The sequence below is a fragment of the Loxodonta africana genome, chromosome 1, assembly GCF_030014295.1.
Source record: "Loxodonta africana isolate mLoxAfr1 chromosome 1, mLoxAfr1.hap2, whole genome shotgun sequence".
Taxonomy (NCBI): domain Eukaryota; kingdom Metazoa; phylum Chordata; class Mammalia; order Proboscidea; family Elephantidae; genus Loxodonta; species Loxodonta africana.
Genome location: NC_087342.1, coordinates 206,079,362 through 206,095,780, shown reverse-complemented (window position 1 = coordinate 206,095,780; position 16,419 = coordinate 206,079,362). Strand labels below are relative to the sequence as shown.

The 16,419-nt window shown below is 39.6% G+C and overlaps 1 protein-coding gene across 1 annotated transcript in view; it reads right to left on the bottom strand.

Annotated features, from left to right (window-relative positions):
• The window catches only part of ARFGEF3 (ARFGEF family member 3), a 165,557-nt gene that overhangs the window by 101,398 nt on the left and 47,740 nt on the right, over window positions 1-16,419 (bottom strand). The window contains exons 3-4 of the mRNA XM_003403996.4: window positions 15,585-15,666; window positions 12,863-12,994 (exon numbers count right to left, since the gene is read on the bottom strand). Of these exons, the coding sequence (XP_003404044.2) occupies window positions 12,863-12,994; window positions 15,585-15,666 (214 nt within the window). The remainder of the gene's footprint in view (window positions 1-12,862; window positions 12,995-15,584; window positions 15,667-16,419) is intronic.

Below are 16,419 nucleotides of genomic sequence, written 5' to 3'. Positions count from 1 at the left end.
GACTGGGACGGGATTACTGGGGAGACTGTGGAGAGTGACACACATTCAGACAGCATGGTCAGCCACCATCTTTGAATAGGGCATCCCTCTGCTCAAAATCTGAAGGGCAAGAGATTTAGTTGCTATGCAGCGTGTACGCTGCCCTTGTTTTCTAAGAAGGAGATTAGGTTTCTAGCAGGGCTTTGACCTGTGATTTTCCCTGTTCTGGTTATTTTTCCAGCTCTCCCAAAGTTTAAAAATTTGGGTCTGTTCCAGTTTTGCTTCCTCAACCATGACTGAACAGGGCAGAACTGGTTCATGGCCTTGGTTATATCATGCCATTCTCCCTCTCTGGTAGACATAACTGGTCAGTAAAAGTTTCCTCAGTGAATTACTATCTACTGTAAGAGATTTCTATTGTCATGTTTCATTATTTTTCGATTACCCTAGCATTAACTCAAACTCCTAGGTCTGGAAAGTTTTCCCTTCTCCACCTATCCAAATACTATACATCCAAACACCAGGTCAACTCATAGCACTCCAAAGCCTTTCCAGAAAAATGTAAGTGGCTGAAAAAGCAATTCTGTATAAGCCCAGCCAAACAACTGAACCACTTCAGTCAAATTTACCTGCAAAAAGGAAGATTTGATGATGTGTGAGGTTACTTCAATTCTAAAATACGAATTTGTGTTCATCTTATTTCTGAATTCACAGAGATTATTATCTACAATCACAATTTAGCTTCTTTTGTTGTTTATCCTTTGGGCCACTGAAAAACATCCTATGTGCTTCCTTCCCCTCTCCACTAGTCAGTAACTACATTAAGAAGTAATTAGTAAGCCATGTGCCAGATGCTCTGCCAGGCACCTAAGGGATACAAACAATACTAATGAGCGTATCATTAGTTTTCTCCTACTTACTAGTGAAATTTTCCTGTTATGCCTGAGTCAAGAGCATAAACAAACTAGCTGGAGAGCTTACAATGTGCGGTTTCCCCAGTTACGCCTTTGCAGGTAGTCCACTGGGCCTTAGCTAACCTCATACCTCTCTCAACGCACTGCTACCTTCTTTTTGAGAAAAGTGAGGTAAAAAAAAAAAAAAAGGAGGAGGTGGAGGAGGGGATGATGTGCCAGCTGCCTCTGGCTGAGGGAAAATGCTTCTCATCTGGTGATTGTGGGAGACTGCCAGTTATCTCTCAATACTGTCCCTTTCTTTTTCAGGCATAGAATTCCAGGCACATGGCTGCCTCAAATAAAGACTACACTTCCCAGCTTTCCTTACTATAGAGCATGGCCATATGTATGATCAAGTCCGGGCCAACTGGATGTAAGCAGAAGTGGTATATATAACTTACTAGAAATCTTCCTTCCCCTCCCTTCTGCAGGTTGGCTGGAAGGAAGTTCCACTGGCTGGGGATGGACTAGTCATTGTGGACCACAAGGTAGAGAAACAAAATCCAAGAAATTAAGGTCCTGATAATATGGTTCAGCCAATAATGGCCTAAGTTTATGTGAAAGAAAAATAAATTTCTTCCTTGTCTAAGTGAAATGAATCCTGACTATTAATAGTAATCCTTTCTTCCCTTTTCCAGTCCTACCCCTACTTGCCTATTTGATTTTTACTTATACTTTAGATCTTACTTGCTTTAAATGCCACTCTTTCAGAATAACCTTTACTGTCCTTCTCCCTATCTGCCCTCTACCAGGTGCTATTATCTCTTTTACTCCCCTAGGTTTTTCTTTCATAGCATTTATCACCATTTATAATTATGTATATTCACTTATTTCATTGATTTCTGCCTCCATCACCAGCCTCCAGACAGACAAAGTTTCTGCTTTTATTTGGTTTTAGTTTTGTTGTCTTCATACCAGTACCTTCAGTGCCTAGCAATGCCTGACACACGGGAAGTAATCAAATATTTGCCCAATTAAAAAATGGGCAAAAGATACGAACAGGCACTTCACTAAAGAAGACTTTCAGGTGGCTAACAGATATATAAGGAAATGCTCACGATCATTAGCCATTACCCACTCCACTGCCATCGAGTCAATTAGACAAATGCAGATCAAAACTACAATGAGATTTCATCTCACTCCAACAAGGCTGGCATTAATCCAAAAAACACGTAATAATAAATATTGGAGAGGTTGTGGAAAGACTGGAACACTTATACACTGCTGGTAAGAATGTAAAATGGTACAATTTGGAAATCGATTTGGCGCTTCCTTAAAAAACTAGAAATAGAACTACCATACAATCCAGCAATCCCACCCCTTGGAATATATCCTAGAAAAATAAGAGCCTTTACACGAACAGATATATGCACACCCATGTTCACTGCAGCACTGTTTACAATAGCAAAAAGATGGAAGCAACCAAGGTGCCCATCAACGGATGAATGGATAAATAAACTATGGTATATTCACACAATAGAATACTACGCATCGATAAAGAACGACATTGAATCCATGAAACATTTCATAACATGGAGAAATCTGGAAGACATTATGCTGAGTGAAATTAGTCAACTGCAAAAGGACAAATATTGTAAAAGACCACTATTATAACAGCTGGAGAAACAGTTTAAACAGAGAAGAAAATATTCTTTGATGGTTACGAGAAGGGGGAGGGAGGGAGAGAGAGGGGAATTCACTAGACAGTAATTAAGTTTTATATTAGGTGAAGGGAAAGACAATACAAAATACAGGAGAGGTCAACACAAATGGACTAAACCAAAAGCAAAGAAGTTTCCTGAATAAACTGAACACTTCAAAGACCAGTGTAGCAGGGGCAGGGGTTTGAGGACCACGGTTTCAGGGGACATCTAAGTCAATTGGCATAATAAAATCTACTAAGAAAACATTCTGCATCCCACTTTGGAGAGTAGTGTCTGGGGTCTTAAATGCTAGCAAGCGGCCATCTAAGATGCATTAATTGGTCTCAACCCACCTGGAGCAAGGAAGAATGAAGAACACCAAAGACACAAGGTAATTAGGAGCCTAAGAGACAGAAAAAAAAAAAAAAAAAAAAAGGACCACATAAACCAGAGACCACACCAGCCTGAGACCAGAAGAGTTAGATGGTGCCCGGCCACAATCGATGGCTGCCCTGACAGGGAACACAACAGAGAAACCCTGAGGGAGCAGAAGAGCAGTGGGATGCAGACCCCAAATCCTCATAGAAAGACCAAACAATGGTCAGACTGGGACTGGAGGGATCCAGGAGTCCATGGTCCCCAGACTTTCTGTTAGCCCAAGACAGGAACCATTCCCAAAGTTAACTCTTCAGACAGGGATTGGACTGGAATAGAGGATGGAAAATGATACTGGTAAAGAACAAGCTTCTTGAATCAAGTGGACACATGAGACTATGTTGGCAGCTCCTGTCTGGAGGGGAGATTGGAGGCCAGAGGGGGCCAGAAGCTACCTGAATAGACACGAGGAGAAAGACTGGAGGGAAGAACTGTGCTGTCTCATTGGAGGGAGAGCAATTAGGAGTATATGGCAAGGTATACGTAAATTTTTGTATAATAGACTGACCTGATTTTTAAACTTTCACTTAAAACAATAAAAATTAATTAAAAAAAAAATTGGGAGGCTCTCCCTACTCTGATAGAACTCTAGGACATCCACAGTAAATACTGAGGGTTTCTGCATTTGTACTTGTTTAGTTAAGATCATGGAGAAAAAGTTTTAGAATATATAACAGAGTTGTTCTCAAATGTATTTAAATGGCATGGCACTTGGAAATTATGTTGTTTTTCTCCCTCCCCCCTGCCCCTTAAAAACTGCAAAATACTGATATAGTTAGTTCAGTAACACAATTTAGGAACATTTTATAGTATGGAAATTTCTTCATCTCAAAAAATAATGCATAAACTATTTGAAGGAAAGTTAATTTCTAAGTTTTCAATACTTACCTGGTAACCAGTTGCCATGGAATTTATTCCAACTCATGGTGAAGAGACCTGTGCTCCACAGAACTTTCAGTGGCTAATTTTTTTAGAAGTAGATCTCCAGGCCTTTCTTCTGAGGTCCTCTGAATGGACTCCAACTTCCCACCTTTTAGTTAACAGCCAAGTACCTTAATCATTTGCACCACCCAGGGATTCCATTTGCTCCTTATTTTTTTTAAATATAATTTATCATCTGCCTAACACATTCATACCAAAGGGTTAACTATTTATCGGAGAAAAACTCAACAGTTAGAATTTTATCAATGTGTGCAAAAATCAGAAAAAGGCTATCATCATTCAATCTTAGCAACAAGAAGTGAGGGCTGCTTGAGAACTGTGTACTTAGCAGAAGCATGTATTTTTGCAGAACCATGTATTTTAAACCCTTATCTGTCTTAATTGCATAAACATGTTTGTACGCAGGTCAGATCAACCTCCAACAATGGAACTTTCAGGAACTTAAGCATTTTTTGATCAAATATTGCATTCTTCCTTAATGCTAGAGATTGCCGCATATATTCTGAAATGTCTTGGCAGCTTTAGGCTAAGAAGGAATTTCTTCCTATATGAGGAGGCAAGACAATGTAGTCATTTCACCCTCAAACTTCACTAATGACCATTTTTCCCATAAGATACTCTACAAGACCAAGTGCCCAGAGTTAAGAACATCAAAACTAACCATTTGAATAAAGTGCCTAAATATGAGACTTTACCATTAACACCTCGCTGAGAGGCGATTTAGAAATGGCCCTTCCAACAGAACTTCAAATTTGTATGGAAAACAGGCTTACTGGATCCACTGAGATAGGGGAACTCCCAAATCTAATGCCCAGTAATAACCTTCAAACCTTGAACCAAAACTATCTCATGGAGCCATCATTAAACAAAACAACAGTTTAGCCCAATTAATAAAGGAAGTTTGCCTCAAGCATGTTGTTATTAGGTGCCAGGCAAGTCAGTTTGGATTCATAGCGACCCTAGGTACAACAGAACAAAACAGTGCCTGGTCCTGCGCCATCCTCACAATCGTTGCTATGCTTAAGCCCATTGTTGCAGCCACTGTGTCAATCCATCTCGTTCAGGGTTTTCCTCTTTTTCGCTGACCCTTCTCTGGGGACTGGTCCCTTCTGACAACATATCTAAAGTACGTGAAGTCTCACCATCCTTGCTTTTAAGGAGCGTTCTGGCTGTACTTCTTCCAGGATAGATTTGTTCGTTCACTGGCAGTCCATGGTATACTCAATATTCTTCACCAACACCATAATTTGAATGCATCAATTCTTCTGTTTTTCTTATTCACTGTCCAGCGTTCACATACACATTACCAAACACCAAACCTATTGCTGTCGAGTCGATTCTGACTCATAGCAACCCTACAGGATGGAGCAGAACTGCCCCATAGGGTTTCCAAGGAGCAGCTCATGATTCGAACTGCTAACCTTGTGGTTAGAAGCTGAGCTCTTAATGGCTATGCCACCAGGGCTCCACACGCATCTAAGACGACTGAAAATACCATGGCTTGGGTCAGGTGCACCTTAGTCCTCAAAGTGACATTTTTGCTCTTGAACACTTTAAAGAAGTCTTTTGCAGCAAATTTGCCCAGAGCAAAAAGTCATTTGATTTCTTGGCTCCTGCTTCCGTGGGCACTGATTGTGGATCCAAGTAAAATGAAATCCCTGACAACTTCAGTCTTTGTTTACCTCGATGTTGCTTATCAGTTCAGTTGTGAGGACTTTTGTTTTCTTTATGTTGAGGTGTAATCCATACTGAAGGCTGTGGTCTTTGATCTTCATCAGTAAGTGCTTCAAAAGTCCTCTTCATTTTCAGCAAGCGAGGTTGTGTCATCTGCATATTGCAGGTTCCTGATGCCCCATTCTTCTTCGTACAGTTCAGCTTTTTGGATTATTTGCTTAGCATACAGATTGAATAAATATGATGAAAGGATACAACCCAGACGCACATGTTTCCTAATTTTAAACCATGCAGTACCCCCTTTTCTGTTCGTTCTGTGTACAGGTTCCACAGGAGCACAAGCCAATGTTCTGGAATTCTCATTCTTTGCAATGTTATCATTAATTTGTTACGATCCACATGGTCAAATGCCTTTGCAGAGTCAATAAAACACAGGTAAAATGTCTTTCTGATATTCTCTGCTTTCAGCCAAGATCCATCTGATATCAGCAATGATATCTCATTCCACACCCTCTTCTGAATTTGGCTTGAATTTTTGGCAGCATGTACTGCTGCAACTGTATTTGAATGATCTTCAGCAAAACTTTACTTTTGTGTGATATTAATGATATTATTCGATAATTTCCACATTCTGTTCTTGCCTCAAGCATAAAACATAGCACTCTTATAAAGAATTATCTATATGAATGAAAGTTGACAACAACTAATCTAAAGCACAGATAAGAACTTTAAAGGGCAGAGAGCCTAAAATTAACGGTGAGGAAGTAATATGGGTAGAGACAGTGAGAATGGTGACACGATTCGAAGTATATAACCAATGTTATTGAGCTGTTCACATAGAAACTGTAAATGGATGTATGTTTGGCTAAGTATATTGCCACCAAAAATAGATATTATTAAAAAATAAAAACAGTCCTTCCATTTGACCTATTTCTTAGTGCCAGACTAAGGTGCTGACTGAAGGGTTGGTACATAATTTAAAAATAGTCCTCCATGTTATAAATATCAAAGTTCTAAGCGGAAAGCCTGGAGCCGAGGTCTACCAGCCCTACAGATAGTCAGCTCTTTGTCTATGAGTCACTCATCTTTGTGTTTTTTGTAGATTTTTGCTAGGTTTTTATTATAAAATATAAAAATATCTCAACAGTAAATAACATTCTTTCTTTCCCTTCCTCCAACTCTATCACAAATACCCCAGAGCCAATGCCTGAATTGGTGGGAAAGATTTTGATTCTATTTTCATATCTGAATCTAGCTCATGAAACTAATGAGGGATTATCTTTGTCATGAGAGGACACAGAACACACACAGGACCAGAGCCACTCCTAACTTTGCTCCTTATTGTTGTTGTTGCTCTTATGTGCCGTCGAGTCAGTTCCAACTCACAGCAACCCTATGTACAACAGAACTAAACACTGCCTGGTCCCGGACCATCCTCACAAGCCTTGTTATGCTTAAGCCCATTGTTGTAGCCACTGTGTCAGTCCATCTCATTGAGGGTCTTCCTCCTTTTCACTAGCCCTCTACTTTACCAAGCATGATGTCCTTCTCCAGAGACTGATCCCTCCTGACAACATGTACAAAGTATGTGAGATGTAGTCCCGCCATCCTTGCTTCCAAGGGGCATTCTGGTTGTACTTCACCCAAGACAGATTTATTCATTCTTTTGGCCGTCCATGATATATTCAGTATTCTTCTCCAATACCACATTCCAAAGGCGTCAATTCTTCTTCAGTCTTCTTTATTCATTGTCCAGCTTTCACATGCACTGCCCCTTATTAGCCTGTGAATGATGAGTACTATATTGGATCCTTCAGGACAGACTTAGAAGGGAAGGTAACCCACTGGTTAAGAGCACAGGTTTTGTCCCCAGGGTGAATTATGGTTCAAATTCTGGCCCTGATATTTTACTAGCTGTGTGGCCTTAGTATGAATGTATTTACTAGAGTTCCTAATACACAATAAATGTTAAATAACCAGCCCCTATCATTTCTACTTTGAAAATTATAAAGCACTCCACAAGTATTCATTTGTATTATCTGAAGATGCACGTAAAATAAGACATCCAATAATGCAACATTCATCAAATGCTTTATTAGTAACCAGCATCATACCCATCCTTATCCACAAAGCCAGCCTGCTCTCCCCAGATATGGGCTTACTTCTGACACCCTGACACGGTTACAGAGGCAGAAGGCCAGCGTAATTCCTTTCAGTCTTTGACTGAAGACTCAGCCAGTCGTATCAGTCAATAACCTCACAAAAGGTTATCTATCAGAGAGAAAACAGAAAAAAAAAAAAGTCCTAATTACTCAAGTCAGAGATGTCATTAGTAATGTACGTGGCTCCTGTGAAGTCCGGTGTGGCATTTATAGATATGGCACACATCACAGGGAAATGTTACCCAAGTGAACACATAATTAACCCAAATATTAAGTAGCTCCCTATTATCTAATAATCAATTTCAAAGGTGATCTATCTTCAGAGAAATCTTTTCTGCTTCTCTATAGTTCTGACACTTGATTTGCTTAAGGTATAACATTTTTATGTGGATCCCATGGCCATATTAATAAATCAAAGTTGCCCTTTCTCCCCCTTTCTTTCAGAGAGTAAAACCATGTAGAAGAGTTCCTGGACTAAGTGATTTAACCTCGTTCCTATTTAATTTGTAAGCAGCAAGCATCAATGATTTTTTTTTTTAAACTCTCCAATTAGAGGGCTAGAGTCTTCCTTCTAAATGAGAACATTGTTGTTGAAATCTTGGGTTTCACGATCATCTTGTTTCTGTTTAATCTTGGAGAAATCACTAAAAGAGGAAACCATATTGTTTTCTCTCCAGGAATTTAATACAGTTTGGAACACACTCTTAAGAGTGTGACATGGCTCAATTTCCCATGTTTATAAACATTAACAGACAGCAATATGTGATTAAAATATATGATATTGCTTTTTAAAAAAGAGCACCTAGGGATATATTTTTAAAAAAATTGGACAGACATAAATGCAAAGTCTATGGTGTGAAGTGGTTTAAAACAAAAAACCCATTGCCGTCAAGTCAATTCCGACTCAGTGACCCTAAAGGATAGAAGAGAACTGCACCATAGGGTTTTGGGTGGTTTATCCCTCCTAAATAACATATTCAGACCAACATCTGAATGCGTCTACCACAGCTCATTTTAAAATATTTTCTGTACCTACAAAATATTTATATCAAATGACTGGAGGATTTTTAAAGGAAAAATCCTAGTTTAGATAATTTACTATCAGAATAAGTTATGGAGAAGTACTAAGGATAAATTAATATACTTTTTATGTAATGGAAATCCAATCTTTCCTCTTAAAGGACTCATCCCATTTTTTTTTTTAATATATACTTTCTGGGAGAACAGGTGGCAAGAATATTCTAAGGGAGTAATGATATTAACAAAGACTTATTTAAGAGGCTTTATTTGGGTAATTATAAGTATTACAGAATTACAAGATAAAGGAGTGTGAATTTCTGGAGATGACTAAGCAAGTGCGACAGAAATTCCTCAGGCACAGAGAAAGCGCATAAGACCTACTCTTTCTATGCCCGAAATTCTATTGTTTGGATTTATCTTCATACCCAAGAAAGAGTATTTTAAATCTCAGAAAACAGGAAATAATCATGGAGCTCTCACCTGTGAGCTGGAAGAGTCAGGTCTACCAGACCACTATCTCCCAAGTTGTATTTGATGCTAATAATAATATTCTAAAGTATATATAGTTCCACCACTCATCTGTCAGTTTGTCAAACTGCAGCGGTTTGCCTGTTGCCATGGTGCTGGAAGCTATGCTAGTGATATTTCAAATACCAGCAAGGTCGCCCTTCATCCATGTTGGACAGGTTTTAGCAGAGCATCTGGACTAAGACAAACAAGGAAGAAAGTCTTGGCAATCTACTTCCAAAAATTAGCCAATGAAAACCCTATGAATCACAACAGAGTATTTTCTGATATACTGCTAAAGATGAGCCCTCCAGGTCGGAAGGCATTCAGAATATACAGTGGCAGCAACAATGGACTCGAGTGTACCAAGAATCCTGTAGACGACACAGGACCAGGCGACATCTTGTTCAGTTGTACATGGGGTTGCTATGAGTAGGAACCTACTCCATGGCAACTAACAAAGCACAACAGCAAAGTAATCTCCTTGTTAATTTTCTAGGTGTACAGCCAAAAATATCTCCCTAAAGTAAAAGCATACTTTAAAAAAGTTAGCTTAAGGCTAGGTCTGTGGTGAATTGACATATATTTTCCCAATTCCAATGTTTAAATAGCTAAAAATAGTAGCATGTAGCACAGGCCTTCATTTTAAAAGGTATTTGGAAATCTAATTGGGAAAAATGACAACCCAGATTATTTTTATTTTTTCTGAAAATGTCTGATTTTCTGATGTCCAGACATTAACTAAATGTGCCATGATCTATTACAGTGTCATTAGACAGTTCATTAAAACAGGTCTTCCATTATTTCCAGTAGAGTTAACATGTGCCAACTCCTGTCCTTAGCAAGGCTAGCAGAAGGCACCACTGGGCTGGAATCAGAAAGCAAGCACAAGCTTTTAAAACAGGTGTTACTGTTGGCATAACCATTAAACACTCAGCTTCTCCACAGCTCCTAGAATAGCTGCTGTCTCCTTTCAGTTTTTAATGCTGTGTTCCCGTATTCCAAAAAAGACGCATTCTTAGGAGAATTTACCTATACCCATTGCTGTCGAGTTGATTCCAACTCATAGAGAATTTAGAGAATAATATGAAATCTTTGAGGTGTGTCTCAGTGTGTGACTGATGCTTGTCCTCCATTATTTGGAGACCTAATAGCAGAAGATTCAACAGATCGGACTTGGAAGTCTGTGCTATTAACATGGAAGGCGGCCTCACTGCTCTCTCAAGAGAGGCCCGGAGGTAGTGGAGAAGTAAAACAATTCCAGAGTGACTGCCCTTTGGTTGCTATGAGTGTACAGAGGTCAAACATATGTCAGAGGTGAAACTGCATTATTTCAGAATCAGCTAGCTCAGGGATTCTCGAAGTTTACTGTGTATAGCGATCACTTAGGACACTAGAAGAAACTGCATATTCCTAGGCCCACCCACTGAGTTTTTTTCTTTGTTTTTATTTTACTTTAGTTGAAGGTTTACAGAGCTAGCTTCTCATTAAACAGTACACATATTGTTTTATGACATTGGTTAACAGCTCACAACATGTCATCGCCATCCCTTTTCAACCTTGGGTTCCCTATTACCAGCTTTCCTGTCCCCTTCTGCCTTCTAGGCCTTGCCCATAGCATGGTGTGCCCCTTTAGTCTCGTTTTGTTTTATGGGCCTGTCTAATCTTTGGCTAAAGGGTGAGCTTCAGGAATGACTTCATTACTGAGCTAAAAGGATGTCAGGGGACCATACTCTTGGGGTTCCTCTAGTCTCTGTCAGACCGGTAAGTCTAGTCTTTTTTGTGAGTTAGAATTTTGTTCTACATTTTTCTCCAGCTCTCTTCAGGACCCTCCCTGTCAAAGCAGTCACTGGTGGCAGCCAGGCACCATCTAGTTGTACTGAACTCAGTCTGGTGGAGGCCACGGTAGTTGTGGTTCATTTAGTCCTTTGAACTAACCTTTCCCTTGTATCTTTAGTTTTCTTCATTCTCCTTTCCTCCTGAAGGGGTGAGACCAGTGGAGTATCTTAGATGGCTGCTCATAGGCTTTTAAGACCCTAGGCGCAACTCACCAAAGTAGAATGTAGAAGCTATGTTATGCCAATTGAGCTAGATGTTCCCTGAGACCATGGTCCCCATAGCCCTCAGTCCAGCAATTTGGTCCCTCCACTGAGGTTTTGATTCAGCTGTAGCAACAGCAGCAGTAATAGTAGTAGAACACTTCTAAAGTACTAGTTTTGTGCCAGATGCTATGCTAAATTCTTTACAAGTGTCACTTTATTTAATCCTCATAGCAATCCTGTTGGATTAAAACCAGTTGCCACTGCATCAACTCTAACTTACAGTGCCCCATGTGTTTCAGAGTAGAACTGTGATCCATAGGGTTGTCAATGGCTGATTTTTCAGAAGTAGATAGCCCAGCCTTTCTTCTGAGACACTTCTAGGTAGACTGGAATGTCCAATCTTTCAGTAAGCTGCCAAACATGTTAACCGTTTGAACCACCCAGGAATAAAAAAAAAAAAAAAATTTTATTTTTTTATTTTACCCATTTTATAGATGAGAAAACCAAAGCACAGAATGGTTAAATAATTTATCCCAGGACACCCTGCTAGGAAGTGGAGGAATAAAGGGTAAGCCCAGGCAGACTGAGCTCTTACCCACTACCCTATACTATCCCCTAAGAGGGTTAGGGTGAGGTTCAGGGCTTTAAGAAAATGTTGTAAGTAGTATGAAGACCGCACTCTGAGAAACACCAATGTCAATCTTCTCTTTTCTGAATGGAGAAACTGAAACCCAGATATGTGAAGTCTATTATCCAAGGCAAAAATTCTTCAGCATATTTCCAGGAAGAAATCAACCAACTACTCTAAATAGTCTTCTACACACATTCCTTTAGGGATGAAAAGGACAGACTGCATTATTAAAACCTAGCTTGTTGGTTCCTGCTGTGTTACTGTAATCAAGATGCTGTTCTGGGGCAGAGATTTCTTTCTTTTCTGTCCCAACTCAGTGTTCACTCATAGCCTATGACACCCTCCAGTCAGCAAAAAGGACCCTCAATCACGGTAACTCTCAGAGGAGGAAGAGGGAAAGGGAGGTGGTAATTAGGACGAGGGGGATAAGGCTCACATAATCTGAGGATGAAAAAGAAAGATACAATCCCAAGGTGGTGTTCCTTCCCATTCTAAAATGTCAGTATATGTCAAAAACAGCATCAGGTCTTTGTTTTCTTATAACATATACAGGCAGGCAGAATACTCAGGATGATCAGATCTATTCCGAGTTGGGACTACTCACATACATTCTCTTGAAAGTTATATAAATACATCTCACAACAATATCCGAAATGCAGGATCAGGCTAACTTGAACCTTTTTAGTTAGCTGTCCTTTCCATTAAATAATCAAGGTAATTTGGGAGACTACAAGCAAGGATAATAACCACCTATCCCCACTGGAAGATGAGCCAGCATGACTACAAGGCAGTGGCATTTGCAAGAGAACAATGAGCGTGGGGGTCAGAATGTTCCTGTCCCAATGACGCAAACTGGTAGCCACGTCAAACCAACCTTCATCACTTCCACCTGCAGGTCTTCATTGAGGAAAGGCGTCACTTTGACAGCATTCAGGATCTGATTGAGCAGCTGCTTCTCATCAGAGTCCGTTTCCATGGATACAAACCTCTCTTCTGACAGAAGCTTCTGTAAAGAGGCACAAGGCAGTGATCACAGACAGGCCTTCCCCTGCTGCCTTATTGTGTTGTATCTTATTACGTATCGATGATAATTTGTCTTACTCGGGAGGAATATAGCTGGAGGCCACTAGGAAAGACTGTGCCATTAAAGTAAACCATGCATCAAACCTTGGTTAAAACGGTTTTTGACAACAACCTCTTCCTGACATTAGCTAATTCATCCTAAATTCCAGCAAGGGAAATTTTCATATGTTGGCTATTTAGGTTGTTTGAGTGGCGGAGAGGAGGATGAACATACCAAGAGTAATCTAGCCCCTCACAGCGATCACACACGCACATACACATACCATTTCTGAAGCTAGTTTGTCACAAAAGAGAAGGACTTACAGGCAACAAGTTCAGTTTTCAGGTATTTACCTTTTAACTTCCTAATGTGAGCTACCATTTATCCAGGAAATATTCATGAATTCACAAATCTTAATGTATTTCCCTATCAGAAAATAAACCCCACAAAAAGCAAAACAAGACAATGTTCACTTTCATGAGAGCTCGTAGGAGTTGTTACACCTCAAAGGATAGCTCATTTCTATTTCAGGACAACTCTTATTTTTTATAAAATTCTTCCTCAGATTGTACCAAAACCCTCTCACCTACAACTTCTCTCTCATCTTTCCCTGGGGCCACACTGACTAAGCTCCTAAAATATCTGAAGTCAGCCAGCTAGGAAGTCCACCCAATACTTCGCTTCTCCATACTAAACCTCCTCAGGCTCCTTCAAACGTTCTCCACTCTCCAAGTGATACGGTTTCACATATACTCTACTGCTTAAATATGGCCCCACAGTGAGTGTAATGCTTCAAGGGTAGTCTGATGCTAAAGAGTAATGTATAACTTTAATCACATTCTCAGATCAAAATAGCTTTGTTGTCACAGAACATTTTATGCTGGCTCATGCTGAGACCCCTAATTCTCATTCCCAAGGGCTGTAATTAAGCTGCTCTTTCCTCAATCTGTCCTGGTGCTGTTGATTTTTGAGGCCTAAGTGTAGGACTTTAGTGTTTATCCCTGCTTCGTTTATTCTCATCTGATTCAGTTTAGAGTTACAGCCTGTGAAGGACTTCTGGAATTCTGATTCTTCCAGGGTAATGACTCCATCTTTTAGCTTAATGACACTGCAGATCTGGAGAACAAGTATTTCAAATCTTAAGACTCCCTGATATTTTGCCTATATTCATTCAAAAGAGACTTTTCACAATGATATAGTATAGCCAGGGTAGTCCAGAGTCAAAGTTTACATACAGCTCTGTTTCTGTTTACTGTGATATAGACAGAGAAGCCCTAAGGAAGTGCCTAAGGTTAACAGGAGGTAATAGGGGATGGTTAAAGGAAGGCTTATCGCCCACCAAGTCATTCTAGTTAATAGGATTATACAAGCCTTTGAAAACCAGAACATTCCAGAGAATTTTAAATAAATAAATGAATAAACGGAAAATCTATACAATACTGTTGTTGTTAGGTGCTGTTGAGTCGGTTCCAACTCATAGCGACCCTACGTACAATACTAACAGTACTAAAAAAAAACAGTACTAGAGTGGAAAAAAAATAAGTGGTAAGTCAAAACAAATTCCTATTCATTTTTATGGCTGGCCCAATCACCTCTGAAAAAAGCGAAGGGTTTTCAATAACATTACTGACAATGTATAAAAAATTTCTAATGCTGTTGCATATTAAAACATACATTATCTAATTCTAATCCACGGGGGAAAAGAGTCATTATTTTCTCACTCTTTCATATATCACAACTCTTTGAAGGCATTAATGGACCTCTCTGAACTTTAAGAGCTAACTACAAAATGCTGCAGTACATATTAATATGAAAAGGCATCAGACAAATGCCACTAATCCACTTAATAAACTTCAGGCTCTGAACTTTGAACTTCAACTCTGAACTTCGAACTTCACAGCACTTGTCTCTTGGAAATCAAACCACTCACGAAATTAATGTGTTCATATAGCCACCATCTTTTTGCTGTTGAAATCAGACCTATTATATATTTGATGTAAACACAAATGAATAAATGCTCGGAGAAGGAAATGTGTTCAAGCCATTTGACCTTTCCTATTAGAACAAATTTCTTTCTTCTCCCCAGTCTTGCTACGGAAACAAAATATATCAATCTATTCACCAACCTAACTGTGGAATAAAAGGCCAAACAAAATCCACCCCGCCATCAATTCCTGTTACATAGAACTGCAGACATTGAACGGGTATGAGATGTGAATTGGTATAAACTTGGGTCCCTTACTCTCCTAAAACCTGAATGCCACTAAAAATATCACAGATCTATATGGGCTTAGCTGGGTCTTCATGAATTAGTGTTTGATTACAAAAGTTCAACAAGACAATGCTGTGCACAGAGGAGTTCTGGTGAATTTAAGAAAATCTTACTATCCTCTACGGTTATTTCCTAGTTCAAGAAAACCTTGGTCTGGGTCTTTACACAGCTAGTATGTAAAATGTTAACTATTTGCTCTTCCAACGCCAAAGGCGCCTGCTGATTTCTGTGCCTGCCCCACTGCACTCAGCAAGAGCTTACCTGCATCCCTGCCAGGGCGTGCTGGGCCAGCTTCACATTCTTGGATTCCAAAGCCAACTGGAGAGGCAGCAGGCATTTCTCCCTGGCAGGCATATAAATAAGGACAACATGTAAGCTCAGCAGAGCTGGCAGTCAAGTGATACAAGCCTTATGGAGTCCCCACCCCTAACCACCAGCACACACATACACAAAGACTGCAACCAATAATGAAAATGCACATAGAATTAAAAAAAAAAAAAACTCAAGAAACCTGTGCAGAAATGAAAGCCTATCAGTAACTTGCTTTTTTTTTTTTTTTTAGTATGGCTATAGAAAGAACAAACAACAGGGTTCTCAATTAATTGGTTTGGTGCAGGACCTTCACAAGCCCATGAACATGCCCTGCTCTTTCCCAAGTGAACGCCATTGCTCATACCCAGTACCCCCGGGGGTGAACAACTCTAGGAAGCACCATTCACACTGTCTTCTTTGCCTTGCTCATACCACTCCTCACCTAGAGAGTACCTCATCAGTGCCACCACCCCATCCTCATCAATATAACTTGAAATTTTACTAATTTGTCAATTCCTCCCCAATTTAAAGTGTTCAATAATCTTTCATGATTTAAAAGCTTGCTCTTCAGTCTCCATAAAAAGGCAGATATGAATTTTGTGACAAGCTCTTCATCTACATGTTTCCAGGACAAAAATATAAGCAAACCATTAATAGCTTTGGCCAATGAGAAATACCTGGTGCTGCAACATCTTGTGTCATGGAAAAGACCAAAGGGAAAAAAAAAAAAAAAAAAGCAAGACTACTTGGACAGTTTAAAACTTAAAAAATAGTAACTGGGCAT